Source organism: Equus quagga, chromosome 15, assembly GCF_021613505.1.
Source record: "Equus quagga isolate Etosha38 chromosome 15, UCLA_HA_Equagga_1.0, whole genome shotgun sequence".
Taxonomy (NCBI): domain Eukaryota; kingdom Metazoa; phylum Chordata; class Mammalia; order Perissodactyla; family Equidae; genus Equus; species Equus quagga.
Genome location: NC_060281.1, coordinates 92797501 through 92818187, shown reverse-complemented (window position 1 = coordinate 92818187; position 20687 = coordinate 92797501). Strand labels below are relative to the sequence as shown.

At 57.2% G+C, this 20687-nt stretch overlaps 2 protein-coding genes across 8 annotated transcripts in view; one reads left to right on the top strand and one right to left on the bottom strand.

Moving 5' to 3' along the window:
* Nucleotides 1–3516: 3516 nt before the first annotated feature.
* Nucleotides 3517–10241, top strand: LOC124226018 (coiled-coil domain-containing protein 74B-like). Of its 4 annotated transcripts, none has more exons than XM_046638776.1 (8): nucleotides 3517–4193; nucleotides 5330–5374; nucleotides 7093–7152; nucleotides 8219–8369; nucleotides 9289–9361; nucleotides 9437–9516; nucleotides 9598–9669; nucleotides 9837–10241. In XM_046638776.1, exons 1-8 carry the CDS (start codon nucleotides 3863–3865, stop codon nucleotides 9973–9975), a joined length of 951 nt encoding a protein of 316 aa, XP_046494732.1. In that variant the 5' UTR covers nucleotides 3517–3862; the 3' UTR covers nucleotides 9976–10241. The 4 variants fall into 4 exon arrangements, with proteins under 4 accessions (XP_046494732.1, XP_046494730.1, XP_046494731.1 ...); XM_046638774.1 differs by having other exon boundaries at nucleotides 3519–4193; nucleotides 9172–9361; XM_046638775.1 differs by having other exon boundaries at nucleotides 3522–4193; nucleotides 8207–8369.
* Nucleotides 10242–10831: 590 nt separating this feature from the next.
* Nucleotides 10832–20687, bottom strand: part of MED15 (mediator complex subunit 15) — a 66539-nt gene continuing 56683 nt past the window's right edge. For 3 of the 4 annotated variants that reach the window (XM_046639423.1, XM_046639422.1, XM_046639425.1), the window contains 9 exons: nucleotides 15979–16115; nucleotides 15754–15881; nucleotides 15386–15520; nucleotides 15245–15308; nucleotides 14100–14166; nucleotides 13439–13599; nucleotides 13175–13341; nucleotides 12602–12700; nucleotides 10832–11899 (listed from right to left, as the gene is read on the bottom strand). In XM_046639423.1, coding sequence (XP_046495379.1) covers nucleotides 11763–11899; nucleotides 12602–12700; nucleotides 13175–13341; nucleotides 13439–13599; nucleotides 14100–14166; nucleotides 15245–15308; nucleotides 15386–15520; nucleotides 15754–15881; nucleotides 15979–16115 — 1095 coding nt within the window. In that variant the 3' untranslated portion in view covers nucleotides 10832–11762. Of the gene's footprint in view, nucleotides 11900–12597; nucleotides 12701–13174; nucleotides 13342–13438; nucleotides 13600–14099; nucleotides 14167–15244; nucleotides 15309–15385; nucleotides 15521–15753; nucleotides 15882–15978; nucleotides 16116–20687 lie in introns of all 4 variants that reach the window. The other variant, XM_046639424.1, reaches the window with a different exon arrangement.

Below are 20687 nucleotides of genomic sequence, written 5' to 3'. Positions count from 1 at the left end.
GTGTGTTGTTTAATCTCCAAGTATTTTGGTGCTTTCCAGCTATCTTTCTGTTACTGATTTCTGGTTTAATTCTATTGTGTTTTGAGAGCATACATTGTATGACTTCTATTCTTTTAAATTAGTTAAGGTATATTTTATAGCCCAGAATGTAGTCTGTGGGTGAATGTTCTGTGTGGCTCGAGAAGAATATGTATTCTGCTGTTGTTGGATGAGGTATTCTAGCATGTCTCTTAGTTGATTGATGGTGCCATTCAGCTCAACTATGTCCTTACTGGTTTTCTGCTGGCTAGATTTGTCCATTATTTATTCCTTCTCTAACACTCTTCCTTTCTTTATATAGAGCTGAATTTTTTATCTATATCAGTTTTCTTCCTTCTGAAGAATTTCTTTTAATATTTCTTGCAGTTCTGTTGGTAACGAAGTCCCTCAATTTTTGTTTAAGAAAGACTTTATTATTTCTCCTCCACTTTTGAAGGAAAATTTAGCTGGATACAATACTCTAGGTTGGTGATTTTTTTTCTTTCAACACTTTAAATACTTCTCTCCACACTTTCATTGCTTGCACAATTTCTGAGGAGATGTCCAAGGTAATTCTATCTTTGCTCCTCTGTAGGTAAAGTTTCTTTTCCTCCCTCTGGTTTCTTTCAAGATTTTCTCTGTCTTTAATTTTCTGAAGTTTGAATGTTATATGCTTAGAAGTAGAATTTTTGGTGTTTATCCTGCCTGGTGTTCCCTGAGCTTCCTGGATCTGTGGTTTGTTGTCTTTTATTAATTTTGTGAAATTATCAGTCATTATTGCTTTAAATATTTTTTCTGTTCCTTTTTCTCTTTCTTCTCCTTCTGGTATTCCCATTATGTATATGTTATACCTTTTGTAATAGTCCTAGAGTTCTTGGATATTCTGTTCTGTCTTTTTCATTCATTTTTATCTTTGCATTTCGGATTTGGAAGTTTCCATTGACATATCTCCAAGCTCACTGATTCTTTCCTTGGCCGTGTCCAATCTACTGATGAGCCCATCAAAGACATTTTTCACTTCTATTATAGCGTTTTTGATTTCTCACATTTCCTTTTCATTCTTAGAGTTTTCATGTCTCTGCTTACCTGACCCACCTGTTCTTTCACGTTGTCCACTTTTTCTATTAGAGCCCTTAACATATTAACCATAGTTATTTTAAATTCCAACATCTCTGCCATATCTGAGTCTGGCTCCGATGCTTGCTCTGTCTCTTCAAATTGTGACTTTGTCTTTTAGTGTGCCTTCTAATTTTTGTTGAAAGTTGGACATGAGGTTCTGGGTAGAAGGAACTGAGGTAAATAGCCCTTCGGTGTGAAATTTTATGTTTATCTGGCTAGGGTTTAGTGCATGTTTATTGTTTGCTATAGTCATAGGTGTCAGAGGCAAAAATGTTCTCTGGTACCCTCATTTTTGTCTTTTCTGTTGTCTTTGGGTTTTCCCAGAGACTCCTAAAATAAGGGTTGAGATGAGTAATTCTTTCACTTGTATCCCTTGCTTTTATACAGGTGCCTTATTGATGTGGGGGTACAGTGTGGAGAAAGGGGCTGGATGGGGCTAGAACTGGGTATTTCCCTTCCTCCAGGTCAGTTAGACTCTGGTGAAATCTCAGTCACTTTAACTCCTTTGGCCTTCTTAGTTTCTTTTGAGGGCAGGCCTTGTAAAGAAAAAAAGAATACTTTGGGCATATGTCAAAATGGCTACTTTCCCCTTCCTTCTGCTTGGAGCACAAGGGCTTCTTTTCCATTCTTCCCTGGGATAACCTGGCAGGGATCCTGGAGGGTTAAACTCACAAAAACTTCCCAGCCCCTGAAGATCAGCCTTCCCTGGATTTTCTCTCTCAGACTTGTCCACACTGAGCCACACCAGCAATTCATTGATTACAGTTTAGAATTTCCTACCTACTTTGGTACTCATGCCTGCACAGGTTTCTGCTCCAATAAATTGTGATTCTCTCTATCCGCCTGTCTGTCTCTCCGATTTTGGGGGCAGGAGTTTGTCCTACGACCTGATTCTTTGATGGAGCTAATCTTTGATTTTCAGTTTGTGCAGCTTTTTCCCTTTGCGTGGATGGGAGAGAGACTTGCCAGCCAGGGAACCAGTAAGGCTTTAGTTCTACGATTTCCTTGTTTTTTTTTTTATACTTTCCCAATCATTTTTTAAGTTCTCCATGATTTCAATCATTATAGCCATCTTTTTCTGTAGATTTCTAACATATTTATTATAAATAAATAATACTTTTCTGTTAATTCTATTATCTCGAATTATTTGTGGATCTGTTTCTGTTAACTGAATGTGAATTTTTTTCTCTCGACTCAATCACATTTGTCTTTTTCTTTGCATGTCTGATATTTATTATTGTATATCAGATATTGTGGAGGATGGGTCATGGAGACTCTGAGTTCTGTTATTCTCTGAAGAGTGTTGAGTTTTGTCCTCTAGGGAGTTGAATTACTGGAAGATCACAGTGAACTTGTGGAGGCTGGGCTTTAAATTTCATTAGGGCAGATATAGATATAGATAAATATAGACATAGATTTTTTTTTTTTTTGAGGAAGATTAGCCCTGAGCTAACTGCTGCCAATCCTCCTCTTTTTGCTGAGGAAGTCTGGCCCTGAGCTAACATCCATGCCCAACTTCCTCTACTTTATATGTGGGACACCTGCCACAGCATGGCTTGCCAAGTGGCGCCATGTCCGCACCTGGGATCCAAACCCGCCAACCCCAGGCTGCCAAAGCGGAACATGCACACTTAACCGTTGCGCCACCAGACCAGCCCCAGGGCAGATATATTTTGATTTTTGCCCTTAGCCTTAGTGCAAATTCCTTATTTCTAGAACAAAGTCTCTATTTCCAAGCTGTGGCCCTTTGGGGTGGGGTTTAAATGGCAAACGGAGGCATTTACCAAGCTCCTGTAACTGTCGGACTCCAAACTCAGTCTGCCCGGAGTGGACTGTAAATGGCTCCCTTCTGCAGCTCTTCCCGCCTTCCAGCTCTGTCTTTCCCTGGGATCCTTGCGATCTTACCCACATGTGCAGTTCAGACTGGCAGCGCACTGGAAGGGAGTTTATAGCTTCCGGCTCCTCACCTGCAGAGGCTACAAACTTCCCATTATAACTCCCCTCAATTTTCAGCTGCGCTGTCCTCCCGAATTCCATCCTCCGCCTTCTGCAGCCAAGAAGCCCCTTGCTTCCTGTTTGCAGTCTAGCTCACTGGAAAGAGCCCTCAGGGGAAAGGCAGCTCTTCTTTCAATAACTGCCTCCCCGGCCCCGTTTCCGCCTGCTTTTTGTTCTTCTTCGGGCTTCTGACAACTGTTTCATAGATTTTGTCCACATTTCATATGGCACGATGGTTCTGCAATTATTAAAAGTAGAAACTCTACCTTTTGATTTTTTTTTTAAGATTTTATTTTTTCTTTTTCTCCCCAAAGCCCCCTGGTACATAGTTGTATATTTTAGTTGTGGGTCCCTCTAGTTGTGGCACGTGGGACGCCATCTCAGCATGGCCTGACGAGCAGTGCCATGTCCATGCCCAGGATCCAAACCGGTGAAACCCTGGGCCGCCGCAGCGGAGCGCGGGAACTCAACCATTGGGCCACAGGGCGGTCCCTGCCTTTTGATTTTTGAGCCTGTAATCGTACCCTCTATTCAAAAAGTGAACTATTAAAACACAACAAGCGAACGGAATTAAATATAACGCCTACGTTGGCAAACGATTCCCTGACGTTCAACTAAGCCAGAGGCTGCCTTTCCAGCCCACGTGCGCGCCCCGCGCCGGCCCAGGCCCCGCCCCCACCGCGCGCCCCGCCCCCACCGCGCGCCACACCCAGCGGTCGCGCCCGTTTCCATGAGGACGCGGCGCCAGGCCGGGGCTGTCGGGCCACCGAGCTGGCGGACTTGCAGCCGCGGCGGCGGCGACATGAGCGCGGCGGGAGTGGCGGCCGGGCAGCGGCCTCTCAGCTCAGGGGCCCTGGGCTCCCGGGGGGCGTCGCGCCCACGCCTGCGCCCGTCCGCCGTCCCCCAGCCCCCGGGGCCGCACGGCGCGCAGCCCGGGCTCAGCGAGGCGCAGAAGCGGGTCCTGGACCTGGAGAAGAGCCTGCAGTTCCTGCAGCAGCAGCACTCGGAGACGCTGGTCAAGCTCCACGAGGAGATCGAGCACCTGAAGCGGGAGAACAAGGGTGAGTCCGCGCCTCCCGCGGTTGGGACCCGAGAGACGCAGACCGGCCCCCCAGGTGTCCTGAACCCTCCCATGGCCCCCGGCCCCGACACAGCGCACGGGCTCTAGAAGCCGCAGGCAGGAACACGGCAGCGGGGGCTACCCGGGCCCTGCACGCCGGCTCGGGCTCCCGGCCCCGGGGCCGCAGATCCGGCGGTGTCGTCGTGGGCGGTGCCTCCGGGCGGCCCGCCCATCTGGCGGGGGCGGGCCCGGTGTGTCACTTCCCGAGGTAACCCGGCCAGCCGTCTGCTCTCCAGGCCGGGTCTGGTCCGCCTCGTTTATAAGTAAAACATAGGCCCCAAAGTACGAGTATACAGCTTAATGAATTTTCACAAACTAAACACACCCAGGTCCAGGGCAGACGTGCCGGCTCCAAAGGGATCCCTTGGCCCCACCCAGCCCCTCCTCAGACGGCTGCGGCCTGTGCCCCCAGTGTCCTCAGGGCGGGGCCTTCCTAACTTCACACCTCTCCTGGCTCCTCACTCCCGTGGGCCAGACCTGGAGCAGAACTTGGGGCCTCCCACGATGGGACCCTGTCCTCTCTCTGGCCTCCCTCAGCTGTAGCGAGGCTCCTCCGCCCACACATCCAAGCCTGCCTCGTTTCTCACTGCCCTCCTTTCTCCTGCTGCCTTTACCTGGAGCTCCAAGTATCCCCTCACTGGGTGTCCATTATGTCAGGACCCTCCCCTCCCCATGTCTTCTTGTCCAGCTCCTGTCCAGGGTGTCACTTGATATTGCACTGACCATGTCTGCTCATCCATGGCCAGGGGCTCCTGGAGGGCTAAGCCATCCTGACTCACCCCTGTATCCCTGGACCCCAAATCCCCTTGGCAGGGGGTGCCTTGTAGATGTCATCAATGGAGGGACGGACTTTGGGGGAGGCTCTCATGCAGGGACTATGGCTCTAGGAACAGCCAGGGGCGTTCCCGGCCCTAGGGCACCCAAGGCAGGGTCCTGGGGTGGGGTCCCGGCAGCCAAGGTCGCGAGTGAGGTCCCTAGGGTCTCAGCAGGGAGGGAGTGGGCAGGGCAAGTCAAGCCTCTTCACTCAGAGTGGCTGCAGCTTCCAAAATGATGAGGAGAGCATGTGCTTGCTTTCAGATCTCCAATACAAGCTAATAATGAATCAGAAGCCGCCGAAGAGAGGTAAGACTGAGGCCTTGGAGTGCCTGATGGGAAGTTTCTGATGGCGGGAACAGCCCCTCCAGACTGCTGTGCCCACCTGGCTGCAGTGGCCCACTCACTGTCCCAGTGGGGAGGAGTCCTAGGGGACCTGGACAGACACCACTGTCCCAGCCACAGTGTGGGTGAATTTGGGCACTCAAGCACAGCAGGTGCCGTTCTTGGGGAAGTCAAGGCCTGAGGTTGTAACGGAGCGAAAAGGGGCTTGTTCGGCTCGCCGCAATCTAGTGCCAATCAATTGCAAACAAGCCGGTGGTTGAGAAAGGAAAGTTTATACGATTAGCATAATCGGAAGATGGCAGACTAGCGTCCTGATGAACCGTCTTCCAGTCATACAGCACCTTGAGGCAGGTGCACAGGGGAGACGGGCAGGGAAGGAGGGGGTGAGGGAGGTTGACTATCCGGTGAGATGAACTTCAAGGCGCCACGTTGTCTCTTTCCTCTGTCATTCGTGATGGGGACCAACGTGGGATTTTTCTTTCTGGAGGCCGTCATGTTCCTGGAAGCTCAGAGAACAAAGTTGTCTTATCACTGCTGGGAGATACGTAAGCAAGAGTCCTAGAACTAGCAGATCATGTATTTTGTAAAAGCTAGAGGTGCTTCATCATGGAGGCTGCGAGCAGGCTAGAATGTATAGAATGTATCGAGACTAGTGCTTCGGGGCATGGTTACAGTGTTGCTTCCTTTCCCTAAGATGGCTTCCCTCATGCTAACTCAAGGTCTAGCTGTTAAAAGGTCTGTGCAGTATGGACAGTGGGCAGAGAAGCTGGGGGTGGGGGGCTGCCTAGGCCCTCCCCCTGCCCTCCCCAGACTCACTAACCTTCTGGGTTCTTTTTACTTGGATTGCTGCTATGGCCAGCCCCAGGCTCTCTCTCTGAAACGCTGGCCAGGCTCAGTGCAGCCCCAGCCCTGTGCCTCTTTCTCTCACACCCTGGGACAGGTGGCTCTGGGCACACTCCTTCCGGGGATCCTCCCTGCCATCTCCGCAGTGGCCGTGGAGGCTGGGGAAAGGGAGCTGAGGCACAGAGACCTGCAGCCAACTCTCTGGGGCCCTTCCTCATCTGTGGCCCACTCTCCTTGCCTGTCCCCCAGCCTGGCCCCGGGAGGCCCAGGTTGTCTTGGGCTTGCTCACCCCCTTACTTTTGGGGCCAAGTGTGACATGGGGAGGTAGCGTGCGTGGTGAGTGGTGTCAGCCCGGAATGCCTAGTCTGTGGAGTGTCCAGGGCTCTTCCTTCCTGGGAGAAATGCAGAGAACGGAGGGGTGGGACTTTCTCTGGCAGGACAGAGCAGCTCTAGTGAGCTGTTCTGGGCATGCAGCTGGGCCCGTTAGCAGTCCCAGTCTTACAGTGCTGGGGGTCCCCCGTGGGACATTGGGAGGGGTTGTGCTCCTACTTGGGACCTGCTGCTTCTTCAGTCCTGAGCCCCTGCTTTTGGATGGCCCTCCAGGAAACCACCTTTCCCATGGTCTCGGCTCCCTCGGGCATTGGCCGGGTCTAGGGCTGCCTCACCAGAGTGTGGGGGAGGGCTCCACTTGAATGCATGGTCTGGGGCCTGCAAGGACAGGAGGTGGACACAGGGGGGCTGGCCTCTCGCCCACGGGGGTGTGCAGAAGCCGCTGGGGAAGCTGGGATGGAAGTGTTGCTGCCTCCATCTTGGGCTGACCCTTGTGCGTTCTCCCACAGGCAGCATCTCCAATTCCAGTTTTCAGTCCATCAAGTCTGTCTCAAATTCGACAGTGTCAGGTGAGAGTGCCAGTATCCTCTGTGTGCTCAGGGCTGGGGGAGGGGCAGGTGCTCACTGGGGCCCTGGGCCTGAACAGCCAGTGTCGGGTGCTGACCAGGGAGCTGAAAGCCCCTGGCGGTCCTCTCTTGAGCAGAACTCGGGGGAGCACCTTTGCCAGGCCCTGTGAAGATGGGGGTTGAGGGGCAGCTGAAGGGAGCCAAGGAGGGTGCCATGAACTAAAAGCACCAGGAGGGGCTGAGGCAGGGTGGGACAGGACTGTGGGCTGGGTGGTGGGTGGCCAAAAAGCTGGGCATGCCTGCCTGCAAAGGCCTGATATCAACATGGGGCACAAGGCCCGCTGGCGGGCCCACCCTGGGGCAGGATGGTGGGCAGTGAGGCTCCCTGAGCAGAGCAGCCCCGAGGGCCCCTGAGCCTCCGCGTGGTCCTCCAGGGAGGGGGCAGTGCTCTGGCTGCCTGGCAGAAGCCCAAAGTAGGCAGGATGCAGGTGGGAGGGCCCTGCCTACGGAGCCTGCGCTTGTGGCAGAGGGAGGGGAGCTCAGAACCTCTTCTCCCCACTCTGCCTCCCCGAGAGGCCAGGCTCCCTCACCAGCAGTAGCCCCTGCCCTTCCATGCAGGGCCCAGGTGGGTGATGGGCCATCCTCAGACAGGAAACCTGTGCAGGCGGGTCCCAGACCTCTCATTCAGTTTTGCTTTGCCCAAAGTGGCGCTCAGAGTCAGGGAACAGATTGTGGGGCCACCCCTCCACCCCCGCCCTGGCTTTTACTGAGGCCTGGGAGGGGTGGGGGTGTCCCTGATTCAGTTGCTTCAAGGAGCCAGCTTCCACCACCGTGACTCCGTGAGAGCATTCAGCAGGACCACCCACAGGCTGCATCCTCAGCCCACACTCTGGTCTCCCAGCAGCTCTCCTGAGGAGGCTGCTACCGTCTCCCCTCTACAAGGAGGAAGCTGAGGTGGGGGCGGGGGCTCCTTAGGTGCACACAGCCGCTCCTGGAGGACCTGGGCAGTAGCTCGTGATGCCTGCAGTCACTGGCCCTGTCTGGGTCTGACCTGCAGCAAACTCTCAAGGCAAGGCCAGGCCCCAGCCTGGTTCCTCCAAGAAGCAAGACTCGAAAGCTGACGTTCCCCAGAAGATGGAGCTGGAAGAGGAGCCACCAGGCGCCACCCTGCTTCACAACGGCAAGCTGGACAAGGCCGCTGGGACCCAGGGGCAGGCCAAGTAAGGCTTGGGGTTGCGTTCAGTAGGTTCACAGCTGCTTTGCCCTTCCATGTGGCCCAGTCTCCAGCGTGAACCGAGCTTGTGAAAGCAGACGGACTCAGGCCTCGTCCATCTGGTGGGCTCTACCTTCCCCCGCTCCCCTGGGCATCCTGCAGGCTCCCTGGCCTGACCTGAGCCCAGAAGAGGGGCTAGCAGCAGCCCCTAACACATTTTCTCAAAGAAAAGAAAAGGTAATTTGGCCTCCAAATTTAGCTTGCTTTTCACCAAGAAAACAGTGAGTTGGGTTCCCAGGCTCCACCCTGGAAAACATGCTCGGCCTTTGGAAGGCATGGAGCCATCAGGCCAGAGCAGGACGAGGCTCGTCTAACACCCAAGTTTCTGGGAATTCCCTGGAAAGCAGCAGTGAGCTGGACTTTGCATCTGAAAAGGGAACCCCATGTCCCCTGCGTAGTGTAGCTGGCAGGACGCACTCCTGCTTCTCTGCACCATCCTTAGATTCCCTCTGGATCAGCCCCACCAGGAGTGGGGTCACGACCGTGGGCAGCTAGGCAGCTCGAACCACGTCTGACCCTCAGTGTACCTTGAGAGGAGAGAAAGGGACAGGCCCAAGTCATGGCTGGCCCCAAAGACCCCCACCTGGGAGCACCCTGGTCAGAAGGGAGCCAGACCCCCGAGGAGCCTGGGTAGATGCCTGCTTCCCCACACTGGCCTCACACTGGCATGGGCACTGCTCTGAGCAGAGATGGTGGGTGGTTAGACCAAGCCTGGCAGGCCACCTCTGGGCTGCTGCACTGACTTTCAGAGACGAGGAAGTGGAGACCTCTAATGCAGTGGCCACCTCAGTGGCGGGCAGCCAGCACAAGGTCAAGCAGGTGACGGGGGCACCCCCCTCAATGAGCCTGCCCCCCCACCTGCGCAGGCCCACCACGCTTCAGCAGTGCGAGGTGGTCATCCGCCAGCTGTGGAACGCCAACCTCCTGCAGGCGCAAGAGGTGAGGCTCGGGCAGAGGGAGCGCCCCGTGCCTCTGCTGGCCCTGCCCACCACGCCTCTTCTCCTTGCCTTTCAGCTGCAGCATCTCAAGTCCCTCCTGGAAGGGAACCAGAGGCCTAAGGCTGCCCCCGAGGAGGCTGGGCCAAGTTCTCCCAAGTGCGTGCCCCTGGGTGGCGCCCACCCCGTCACGGCAGGGTCTGCTCATCTGGGGCTCACTGCTGACTCTTCCTTCACTAGGGACCAGGAGGCCCTTCACCTGGGGGCCATGCAGTTCCCCAAGGTCCCCACCAAGGGCGTCTCTAAGAAATGGTGAGTGCTACTGGCACTAGGGGTGGGGCGGCCTCCAAGCCCAGGGCTTGCAGGGCCAGGGCACAGCAGCAGAGCGGGCCCTGGCCCAGTGCCTTCACCGTGGCCCCACTCCCAGCCCAGCGTGCGCTCCCAAGGTGCCTGCGCTGACCCGCCTCTGCCCCCACCAGCCTGATTCTGAGCCCGATGCCAGTGGCGGAGCGAGCCATCCTGCCAGCGTTGAAGCAGACCCTGAAGAGCAACTTCGCGGAGCGGCAGAAAAGGCTGCAGGTGGTGCAGAGCCGGCGGCTGCACCGCTCTGTGCTCTGAGCGCTCGCCCGCACCCTCCTTGCAGCCAGGCCTCCCACGACCTGCGGCTGGAGACGCTAACCCTCTCTACATAGCACTTCAAAAGAATTCTACTGCGCTTAAGCCAAGCTGATTCCAGACAAAACTCATGGCAGAGAAAGTACTTGGTTTCAGAACTGAGAAACTTTTCTTGCTCAGTATTTTGTTATTCTGCATTTACACAAAAACATTATGAAGTAAGTATTACCCTCCTTGTTGAAGACTGGAAATAAAGCTCGTTTCTCCCAGTTGTGAGTCTCGTCCTTCACTGGCTATCAGGCGTCACTGTCCCGCCATGTACCCCTAGCTCTGCTCCCTGCAATGGGAAGGGCCTGCCAGGCAGTCACCCTGGCTTGTCCAGGGCCCAGCAGCTGCCCGAAGAGGACAAGCTCAGGCACAGCACACACCCCCTTCCTGGAGCACAGGGGGCTGCCCTCTAGGCACACATCCAGGAGACAGAGCCGCCCTGTGGAGCGCACCCTCCCCAGGGAGGGCTCCGCCCTGTGACGGCCTCATGCCAGCCCCTCAGGTGCCAGAACAGCAGGTTCCTAGGCCTCACGGTGTGGTCAGCACTAGCCAGCCAGGACAGTCATCGCAGCCCCACTGGCTGTTTCCTCAATGCAAATCTCTGCCTCTTCCCACTTTGGGGAACAAGCACTTTGCCAGAAACCTGGGGGTGAACCAAGATGAGGCACTGACACTGTCAGATGAGGTGAACTAAGGCCTGGCTATCCATGGACAGCTCCAAGGTGGTGGACCTGGCTCAGCCCTGACAGTGTCCCTCGCTGGACAGTGGGCCCTGGACTTGCATGGGGGGGACGACACAGTGACGAATTCATGACAAACACGGGAATAATAAATTTATTATAGCAACCACAGATGACACGGTAGTGCACATACAAAAGGGGGAACCTCTTCTCGCCAGAGGGCCAGCTGGCCGATGCCCTGTCAGGGAGCCTTCACTCTCTGGATTGGCTCCGAGGATGCTGGGTCCCGAGGACAGAACCCTGACCCAAGAGTGGGCCCAAGGGTCCAACTAGTGGGCATGGGGCCAGGAAAAGGATCCACCCAGATGCTCCTGGCTCCCCAGGCACCCCCACAGTGCTGAAAGGGCCCCCAGGGCTTGAAGGGAGAATGCCATGAGGTATGAGGCCCAGCTGATGGCAGGGGACTCACACTGCCCACAGGCCAGCCTTCCCTCTTGACACAGCCAGCACCCCTGGATCCGGGAGCTTCCCTGTGGCGTGCTGCAGGCAAGTGTGCCCCATGCCAACTGTGGCGCGGTCTGAACCCAAAACCGTGATCAGAAAACTCTGTGTGTTTTGAGGGTTTCCTACGTTTTCCATGTTCCCCTACAGAAACAGGGAGAAGTGTTTTGTGGCACACACACAAGAGCCTCGAACGAGATCCTGAGTTCTCCCCATGCTGTGGAGGAAGGACGTGGGCCCTGCAGAGGCCGTGGGGACAGTAGCCCAAGGAACGCAGGGACTAGAGGTGTGTCTGACTCCCTGGAAGAAGTCCCACCCCCACCCCCAACAAAGCCAGCTCCGCAGCCACCTGTCCCTGTCCTGTACAAGTGTGGGAAAATGTTTGGCAGGTCCCCAAGGCAGAAGATAAAAGCAGGAAAGCAAATCTAAGCCCAGACTCTCTAAGGAAGCCAACACCTAGAAATGTCCGACATGAGGCATATGTCTGCTGCGGCCCCGACAAGGCTGCCGGCTGCCCCCACGGTCCTTGGCCGGTGGCCCGAGGTGGAGTGGCGGTGGCAGCTAGGCTGCCGAGAGGCAGGCCTGGTGGATGCTCTGCGCCCAGGTGTTGAGCAAGGCCGTGACCGAGTGCTTGTCAGGGAGCTGCAGCAGCCTCGAGGTCATGCATCGGTGCACCGACTGCAGGAAGGGGTTGGCGTCTGCAACACAGCAGCAGGCCGTGAGTGCCGTGTTCTCAGCCAGGATGGCTGGTGCCTGCTGGGATCGTGGCCCAGGCAAGCGACTCGCTGGGAAGGAGCTGCTCCTAGAGGCATAAGACTGACATCTGGGCACTCTACCCAGCCCCGGTGACCAGGGATGCCACCTCCCACACAGTGGGGTGGCGGCGGGCTCTCCTCTTGGGCCCACAAGTCAGTGGAGAACTGGAATGTGAATGGGCCTGGAGCCCAGGGCTTCCCCTCAGGGACAGCCTCAGGGTTCCAGTACCAGCCCTCTGTGCGCAACCTCAGGGGGACTGTCCGCAACCTCAGGGCTCTCTCTAGGCCTCTGGCTTGGAACCATGTCACCCAGAAGAGGCCTCATGAGCCCAAGCTCCCATCTGTGCCTCCATGTCATCAGCCTTGTAGGGGCCATAGAGGCCACCAGGCCTGCTCACCCCTTACCCACTAAACCCAGCTGCTCTGGGACTGTAAGACAACAGGCAAAGGGAAACAACGAGGGCAGAGACCCTTCTCCCTCCAAGGGACTGCTGGGCAACCCATTCTTGTCTACAAAGGGGGAGCCAGAGGAGGAGGCCTCTGTGGGGTGGGGGGGTGGAGGACACATGGAGGAAAACCTGGTTGCCCAGAGCTGACCCGCTTCTGTCTTGGGCCTCCCCACGGCCGTCATCTTGGCTCACCCACCGTACTGCCACTGCCGGTCAATCCACAGCGGGCTCTGGGCTGGGTAGTCGGCAGGCACGCTGAGCTCCAGTGGCGGCACACTTGGGAGGTCCTTGTCATCTGTAACACAAGGCTGTGCGTGTGACCTGGCCTGCCCCACCTCACAGCCCTGCTCCTAAACAGAGCTCTTCACACCCCAGAAGGTTCTGGTGAGGCTTGCTGTAAAGCCTGGAGATCACTCTGACTTCGGTTTCCACATCTCCCCAGGGGCTCAGGGAAGCAGAGCCACACCTGGACGGGAGGGAGGGGCTTCCCTGGCACGTGGGGGGAGGTGAGAGTGTGTGGGCTCACGGCCCAGCCCTCAGTGCAGCCCTCAGTGCAGAAGGGCAGCTCAGGCAGGCTCTGACAGGGATGGGGGACTGCGGGCCTGGGGCTGTGGGGTGAGCAGGCACGTCTGTGGGAGGCTGAGCCCGTCACGGTGAATGGAGTGTGCGGCGCTGGGCTGGGCTGTTCTGTGCCCCGTGTGGCCAGAGTTCGGGGCTGCAGTTCAGGGCTTACTCTCCCAAGTCTGCCCTGCTCTCCCCGAGTACTCACCCAGCTTGCATATCAGGTGGACGGTGCCGTTGTTACTGCAGTGAGAAGGGTCCAAGTTCACCAGGAACTTAGGGTCTAATCTGGCCACTTCCCCCTGAAGCACATTGGGGATGCTCTGCTTCTCGTCCTCTTCAAACTTACGCTTCCGGGCGCACACCACTGGGGCCCTAGAGGAGGCGGCTGTGGTGACCACCCCAGGCTAGGCTGTGGCCCATGGCCTGCCAGCCGCCGCCTACTGCAAGGCTGAGCTTGTACTGTACGTACGTGACGGGTGGGCCGTGGATGGCTGTCATGGCCGGCACGAACGTGCGGTACAGGGAGTGGTTGAAGACAGGCGAGCGGATGTTGGCCAGGACAGCATCCAGGAGCGGCTGGCACAGGTACTGCTGTTTGGTTGGCGGCACTGGGGGCGGTGGGGGCGTGGGCTAGGACAGGGGTGGGCGGGTCAGCAGCCTACTCCTGAGGAGGCTTTCCAGACCCCAAGGTCCTCATTCTCACAGTCAGACTTCCTGTGGCTTCCCCACAACCTCTGCCCCCTGCAGACAAAGACGGCTGATTCTCTCACCCCCTATAACCTTGACCTCCCCTGGAGTCCCCTCTCCTGGGGGCCTGGCCTTATGCTGGGTGTGTGGAAGCAGGATGGCAGCGTGCACAAAAGCCCAGGGGATGGAGGAAGCCTCCATGGAGCCTCAGCCAGAGGGTGATTTCTCCCATGTTCCTATGCATGCTGTCCCGCCCCACCCCCAACCACAGACCGGACCAGGAAGAAGACCCCCAGGGACCTCAGGCTGCCCCCTCTGCTCACGCTGACTGACTATGAAGGCTCCTCCCAGCTTGCGATTCCAAGTTGCTATGGGGTGGACCCTGACCTCCCGGAAATACCTGCAGCCCTTCAAACACCACCAGGCTATGGAGCCCTACTCACCACCGCCATGTCATTTTTGAGTTTCTCCAGGGCGATCTCACATTTTTGCAGCGTTTTCAGGGGGCACCTGTGGGGAGAGGGACTGGCTGACCCTCTGTGCTGGAGGATGGGGAAGCTGGCAGCTCTCACGTGCTGATCCCAACCACTGCCCATCTGGCCTCCTCTGGATGGAGCCAGCCCCAGGGCCTTGGCCACCAGAACCCCAGTGGGAGTCTAAGGCAAGGTGGTCCCGCTCCCAGGAGCTGTCTGGACCTGGTCGGGAGAACAAAGCATACATGTGATGGGTCAAGGGAAGGGACAGAAACCAGGCCCCTGACCAGGCTGGTGTGGCTTCGGTCTCATCTAAGCCAGGCCCCTGCCCACCCTGGCCCTGTAACTCCAGTGAGAGATCAACCCAAGAGGGCCTGGAGGGCTGTCTGGCTCCAACAGGCCTGTTTCACAGTGTCCAGCATTCTGCCCAAATAAACAGAACAACGACAACCTTCTAGAAGAGGGGCACAGCCTGAGCCAAGGCCCTGGGCAGAGGGAAGTAACCCAAAGGCCAGTCCACGTGAACAGCTCTGTGGCACTGCCCAAGCTCTGGCACTCATAGCAGCCTGTGACCCATGGGCAAGGGAAGGGGTGTGCGTGTGGTGTCAAGAACCTGGTGCTCCACTACCATCCAAGTGATTCTCGAGGCACCGTCTTGTTTCATTTTCACAGCCAACGCATGTGAGCCACAGCTGCCCCCTTTGCAGATAGGGTAACTGAGGCACAGCCACTTGCCCCAAGGCCACCGGCAAGTCACGTACAGGGCTGAAGGTTGGACTGAGGCCCGTCATGGCCAGCTTGATCAGTGACGGCCACTCCAAGCCCACACCCAGCCAACAGCCTGATGACGCAGGGCTGTGATGGCCACAGGGTGGAAGTGTGATGGCCCCAGCAGCAGCCCGGAGCACAGCACAGGCTGGGCGTTGGCAAAGGTACAGGCTAGGGGCTCGGAGCTCCAGCAGACACACCTAAGTGGAACCCTAGGGCCCTTTCTCTGGATTCCACCTTGGTACCAAGAGTCTGTCCTAGGCTGGACCAACCAAGCCCCCAGGGACCCTCTGTGAGCCGTGGGCACAGCACTGGTCTTCCCCTAGGGGTCTGTGAGCAAAGCTCACCGCTTGGAGGGGTCTGTCAGGATGTCCAGAAGGCTCTTCATCTTACTCAGGTCTTTTTTTCTGTCTGGGACAGAAGAAGGGACATTAAGACGCAGGCCTGGGGTATCCATGGGCCCCGCCCCCGCCCCGGCCCAGCCCCACCTTCATTCTTGTCGATCTTGTTGATCATGCGGCGCAAGGGTTCGATGTACTTGGACAGCTGCTTCAGCTTGTCCAGGTACTGCTGCTCCTCGGCCTGGCTGGAGCCCGCTGGGCTCATGACTGAGCTGGGGTTCACTGCAGGACACAGCTGGGTGAGCACGGCCCCAGCCCACAAAGGGCCAGCTCTCCACAAGCCCTAATGGTGGGACGCTGGGGCTCCAAGGGGTTCCAGAGCTCACTCACCCTGTTATAAGCTGAGGCCTTGCGAGGGTGAGGGGGCGACCCTCAGCACCTCAACTTGCAGGGCTGTGTGCAGGTCACACGATGGCTCTGGGCCTCAGGCCATGCCCACCCCAGGCCCGACTTACCAGGGGTGTTTAAAGGTCCCGGGGAGGGGACGCTGAAGTTCTGTGGGGTGCGCGCTGTCACTGGACTCTGGGAGGGCTGCGGCGAGGGGCTGGGCAGGAAGCTACTGGGGGATGGGGCAGGGCCGGAGCTGCAGCAAAGTGAAAGGAAGCATGGCTGTGAGCTGGGGCACCAGGCAGGCCCCGCCCTGGGAGCCAGGCAGGGAAGGGCACCCCGGCCAGGCCTACCTGACGTTGGAGTTGGGCTGCGAGCTGGGCTGGCCGGGCTGTGGGGACGGCTGGGGGGGAGGGGGCATCGACTGCGGGGTCTGCACCTGCTGGCCCGGTGACGGCGAGGACAGCATGGTGAGGCTGTTCTGGCTGACCTGGAAGTGGAGGGGGCTCAGCCTGCTCGCCTGCCACATACTGTCACTCCTGCTACCCCCCTGCTCCCACCTGCCCAGGCTTGGATCCATCTGCACGCACAAGCCCCTTCTCTCTCTCACAGCCTCACCACACACCCTTGTCTTTCTCTGACACCCTGCCTCTCAGATACAAACACAGGCACGCACTCCGCCATCCTGTGGGAACACACACACAAGCACACAGTGACCGCGGTGCTGGCAGAAAGGCCAGGCTGGGCAGCTCTGGCTCCTCGGCAGGGGAGATGCATGAAGACCATGGGTTTCTGGGCTGGTCTTCATAGGAATGGGAGCCTGTGAAGGGAGGCCAGGGAAGGCCTATGGCTTCAAATGGCACTGCCTGGCCTGCCCTGGCCTACGATGCTCTCCTCTGCGAGCCAGTGAGGACCTTGTTCTGTGAGAGCTGGGACAGTCTTCCCGTATGCTTCCACGAACCCCCTTTGCCCCCTAGGCCACAGGCAGCCCCAGCTCTGACGGGGCAAAGGACAAGCTCAGATGCAGGGTGGTGGCGGAGACCGTGCCTGACATTGTGTCCCACTTGGACCTGCTTAATGGAAGCAAAGTGGCCCGTGTCAGCACACCTGGCCTGGGGCTCCTGAGTCTGATGGCGGACCAGCCCCCTCCTGGACTGGCAGACCTGCTGGGAGGGGCAAGTGGCTCGGCGTTATTCTCAGAGGCCCCTTCCTTGTCTGCAGAGGCAGGGCTCACCTTACTCCCTGCAGTCCTCATCAGGGAGGACACAAACAGGGTCAACTGCACCACTGTGATCACTAAGGACAATGCCATATTTGCCTGTGAACTCCACAGGCTGAAACCATACTGCCCAAGAACCACGAACAAGGATGTGTTTAACAATCACTTTCTGTGGGAGAAGCAAAGACAGCAGTTCTGGGTGGTGAGGACAGCTGTGGGGAGATGGCTGCCTGCTAGCCTTTGGGTACCTAGCCTCCCCTGGAACGAGAGCCGCCTCGCCAGTGCCCGGTGATGGTGGCATAAAGGCCTGGCCCCTTGCCACACATGGACCCCCCTCAAAGGCCCTACCAGCTTCACAGCTCCCAAGGGTTGGTGGTGGCATCTCCCATACACTGGTCAACCTCCTGCACACCAAGTGTTCCCTCAGAGCCTGCTTCCTGGACCACAACCCTCCCACCCTTGGATTGTCCAGTTCTGCAGACCAACTCCGCCCTTCTCCCACACACTCCTCCACCACAGCACTGGGAGTACTGGGTCAGGATCACTCTGAGTGGCTTGCTGCTTTCTCAGTCCTTGACAGGGAACAGGAAGGAGTGTTTGGAGGAGCCCAGATCCCTCCTCACCCACCCCGTCCCACCGGCCCTACGCCCGCCCCTTCTCCCAGTACCACCTGGACCAAGCTCCCAGAGTGAAACAGGACTCCTCTCCTGCTCTTTGGCTTCCTACCCTTCCTACTGAGTGTATGGGACAGAGATGCACGGGATGCTGGCACAGCAGGGGGCACAGGAGCCATGTCATGACACTTCCAACACAGCTGAGTCAGAGGGGCACCAAATCCAAGCTGGACTGTGCTCTTTCCACCACGTATGACAGGGCCCCCAGCCAGGGAGTGGAGTGGCGGGAGTGAGTGACCTCAAGCCTCTGGCTGCCAGGCCAAGGGGACAACATGGTGCCAGGTGTTTCACGCTAACGTCAGCAAGGTCACAAATGGGCATGGGGTGGCTGAGTTTGCTGAGCTGAACAAGGGCAGCAGCTTTCTCCTGGGCAGGACTCGCCTTCATGGTGCCTGGGTGCACTGAGTCCTGGGGCAGGCAGCATGGCCCCGGCACTAGAAAATATGTTCTAGGATCCACCCAGGCGCCAAAAAGCTCCCAGGACTAGGAAGATGAACAGGTTGCCTCAGAAAAGTCTACACAGAGAACTACAGACAGTGCCAAGAAGGGGGAAGCAAAGGCCCTGGGGCCCCACCCCAGGCCTGGCCTTTCAGGTGGGGGAACTCTCCCTGCAGTGGTTTCCTTCTAAAGCCCTGCCATCACCTCCCCTTCCCTGACCCCGATCTGCCGCCACTCTCTGCCCTGCACTCCCTGAAGGTGCCTCTTGCCTCGCCCTCTTCCAGCCTGGAAGTCAACCCTCCTCATGTGGCCTCTCCCTGACCACCTGGGCCCCACTTGCCCCAGGGAGGCGCCTCAGCCTCTGCTCGAGCAGCTGTCCCTTCAAGGTGTTCAGCCCTTGTCTGCAGCCTAAAGCTGGTGCCTCTCTGAAGGGCAACAAGGCACCTGCAGGGCATCACAGCTGGCACGAGGCTGCTGCAGTGGGAAGGCCATTTCCCAGCTCACTTTCCACCTGAATGTCTGAAGCTGTATTTTCAACAGCCCCCTTAGGGCTCAGACCACAGGGAAACGGCGCACTGTGCCCACACTGCCTTTGGATTCCACGGGGCCACTGAGCACGCACAGCTCCCCAGGCATGAGACAGAGGGTCTAAGACACGGCAAAGAGCACCTGCCCAGGCTGGGGGCATGAGCTCTGTGCTCCTGCCTCCCTCCTGAGCCTGTCTCTCATGTCCAGCCCTGGGCTCTGCCCCTCTGGCCACTGGGGCCACCACTCTCAAGGCTGCTAAGGGAAACCCCTGGCCTCTGATATCCAATCCAGATCTCTCTGCAGCTGACAATTCCTCTGGAAAAATGCACAGTTCCAGTTGGCAGCAAACATATTCCCCGACAAGCCTTCAGGACCCTTGCTTGGGCTGCCAGCGCTGGGCAGCACGAGGCTCCCAGGCCTCCCAAGTCCCAAGCTGCCGCAGACACACCTGGTATGAGAAGCAGCCACCCAAAGGCCCATGTCAAGAAGGAACTGGCCTAGTGAGGCGCTTAACGAGACAGCAACCCCCGATCTGCAGGTTTATGTCAGGTCTGGCCGGCCTCTGGGGTGGAGGAGACCAGGACGGCTATGCTCCCTTAGTTACACAACGAGCCCTCTGGGGGAAGAGCGCCTGCTATGTCTCTGCATTTTTCTCCTCTCTGGGCATGTCCTGCCAGAGGCAGAGGCATGTCTGTCACAGCTGCCAGCAAAAGCCACAGGACGCAAATGCTGTAGCTCCCAGGGGAGGGAGGCTGCCATGCACCCCACACACCCTGTCACCTGCATGTCACAGATGGGGAGGTGAGAGCACAGAGGGAGGTGACTGGCTCAAGGTCACACCACTAGCAGGCGAGTCCAGGCACCTCAGCACTATCTGTTCCCTATGGCAAGGACAAGCATATGGATAAGGGATCCCCAACTGATCACCCAGGCAGCCTGCAGAGAGCAGGAATGGAAGGCAGGGTAGACAGAGAGCAAGCAGAGGGGAAGTGGCCAGAGGGGAGGAAGGGCGACGAGGCCAGGCAACAGGGCAGAAAGGTTGGTCTGGGCAGCTTCGTGCCATGAAGAAATCTCAGGGGAAGCTGGTGGCACCACATGCTCCAGACCTCTTAGGACCACCTGCACCCACTGAATATCCCTGGAACTGCCCACGCTCCTGGCCACTGCACGTGACATGTCCCCAGGAGTCACTCTCTAGAGCAAAGCAGGACATAGGTCCTCCTGTGGTGCCACCTGCTTACAATTACCATAGGAGCGTTGGGACAGGGACCCCATGTCACCCCTGGCTTCCCATACTAGACACCGTGTCCAGTATGTGCCCAGCAGATCCTGCTTGGTCACAGTTGTCCAGAAGTGTCTCCACCACAACACAAAGATGTAGCCTGGACACATCCCAAGGACGGGAGCTGGAGGAGAGGTTGAGACGAGAGCCCTGTCTCAAGAAGAGCTGAAGGAGCAAGAGCTGACTTTCTATTCTGCCTGTTTCCTTTAATCTAATTTATTGCCACAAGGAAAGAACAAAACCAGACAGGCATGGTGGATGCTGAAGCACGTCCTGCTAAGGGCTGCATGCAGGTGGCTGGGGGCCGACAGCAGCCACAGGACATGCCATGCAGACACAGCGAGGCCCAGAGGGCCAGCTGCTAAGAGCTCTGCTGGGAAACCTGCTGGACAGCAGGGGCAGCTCTCAGCCGCATTTCAATGGCACATTCCTGGAATAACCTATCTTTTCTCTGAAGGGACTGGATTGGAAAGATTCTGCTGCAAAAGCAGCTGCACACTGATTCTAGAACCAGCTCTGTGGCCAGCTGAATGTCCTCAATGTGCCTGGCCCTGCAGGGGGAAAAGGGTTTGAACCCCAGGACCCTGCTGAGAGGCCAAGGTGGGAAGATGGAAGCTTCTCACCTAAATTGGAGCGTCTCAGTCTGTTCTCACAGAGGGCAGTGGCGCCTCTTGCTTTGACCGCTGCTGGGGGACCACACTCACCAGCACTGAGGGGCCACTACGAAGAGCTCCCCTAAACTTGAACTAGAACTAAGCTCCCCTAAAGCGTGAACTATGACCTGCTTCAGTGAGACTGAACAAGAGTCTCCACACAAAGAACTTAGCTCAAGGCCTGGCATGGATCACACACTCAAAATGTCGGGGATTTTTATTGTTTTGATAAAAATCAGCCCTATGTGCTGATGCCAAAGTCATTCCT

Coding starts and splice junctions, on each gene's coding strand:
- LOC124226018 (XM_046638773.1), top strand. CDS start 3,863: ATGAGGACGCGGCGCCAGGCCGGGGCTGTCGGGCCACCGAGCTGGCGG. Junction 8,370..9,171: donor GGGACCCAGGGGCAGGCCAA/GTAAGGCTTGGG, acceptor ACTGACTTTCAG/AGACGAGGAAGTGGAGACCT. Junction 9,517..9,597: donor GCTGGGCCAAGTTCTCCCAA/GTGCGTGCCCCT, acceptor TTCCTTCACTAG/GGACCAGGAGGCCCTTCACC.